The sequence below is a fragment of the Panthera uncia genome (assembly GCF_023721935.1).
Source record: "Panthera uncia isolate 11264 chromosome A1 unlocalized genomic scaffold, Puncia_PCG_1.0 HiC_scaffold_17, whole genome shotgun sequence".
In the NCBI taxonomy this organism is placed as follows: domain Eukaryota; kingdom Metazoa; phylum Chordata; class Mammalia; order Carnivora; family Felidae; genus Panthera; species Panthera uncia.
Window position 1 is genome coordinate 136,917,159 of NW_026057577.1, and position 867 is coordinate 136,918,025.

At 35.4% G+C, this 867-nt stretch overlaps 1 protein-coding gene and 1 pseudogene across 1 annotated transcript in view; both read left to right on the plus strand.

Moving 5' to 3' along the window:
- LOC125935312 (cadherin-18-like) overlaps positions 1-867 on the plus strand; it is a 35,141-nt gene that overhangs the window by 31,374 nt on the left and 2,900 nt on the right. The window contains exon 6 of the mRNA XM_049648924.1: positions 620-805. Within this exon, the coding sequence (XP_049504881.1) occupies positions 620-805 (186 nt within the window). The remainder of the gene's footprint in view (positions 1-619; positions 806-867) is intronic.
- Positions 1-867, plus strand: part of LOC125934696 (chromobox protein homolog 3-like) — a 34,856-nt pseudogene that overhangs the window by 30,285 nt on the left and 3,704 nt on the right.

Here is an 867-nt window from a genome sequence, read left to right on the forward strand (position 1 = left end):
TCTCTCTCTCTCTCTCTCTCTCTCTCTCTCTCTCTCTCTTTCAAAAATAAATAAACTTGAAAACATCTTGAAAACATTTTTTAAAAGATTGCTTTGGTTATTTGGGGTCTTATGAACTTTAGAATTGTCTGTTCTATTTCTATGAAAAATGCCACTGGAATTTTGGTAGGGATTGCACTGAATCTATAGATTCATCCTTTGGATAGGATGGACAATTTAACGTATTGATTCTTCTAAGCTGTATCATGAAATGTATTTCCATTCATTTGTTTCTTCTATGTTTTTCACTAATTACTTACAGTTTTTAGTGTATGGATCTTCTACCTGCTTGGTTGAATTTATTCCTAAGTATTTTCTTCTTTTTTGATGCAATTATAAGAGTTTGTTTTACTAATTTTTCTTTCTGACTTTGTCATTACAGTATAGAGATGCAACAGATTTTTGCATATTGATTTTCTATCCTGCAACGTTACTGAATTCTTTTATTAGTTCTAACCATTTTGTTGGAGTCTTTAGGGTTTCCTATGTATAACAGCTTTTCGTCTGCAAATAGTAACAGTTTTACTTCTTCCTTTCCAATTTGGATGCCTTTTACTTCTTGCATAATTGCCCTGGTTAGGACTTCTAGTACCATGCTGAATAAAAATGGTGAGAGCGGGTACCCCTGTCTTGCTCCTAGTATGAGAGGAAAAGGTTGCAGCTTTTTCCTGTTGAGTATTGTAGAAGTGCCAACAACACTGAGTTCACCTTTGGCCTTCCATCTTGTTTTCTCCTTCTGGTACATGGATGATGCCATTTTAGATAAGTAATGGAGATCCTCTGACCCACAGATGGCACAGACTCACGTAACTACCCTGTGACCTCACT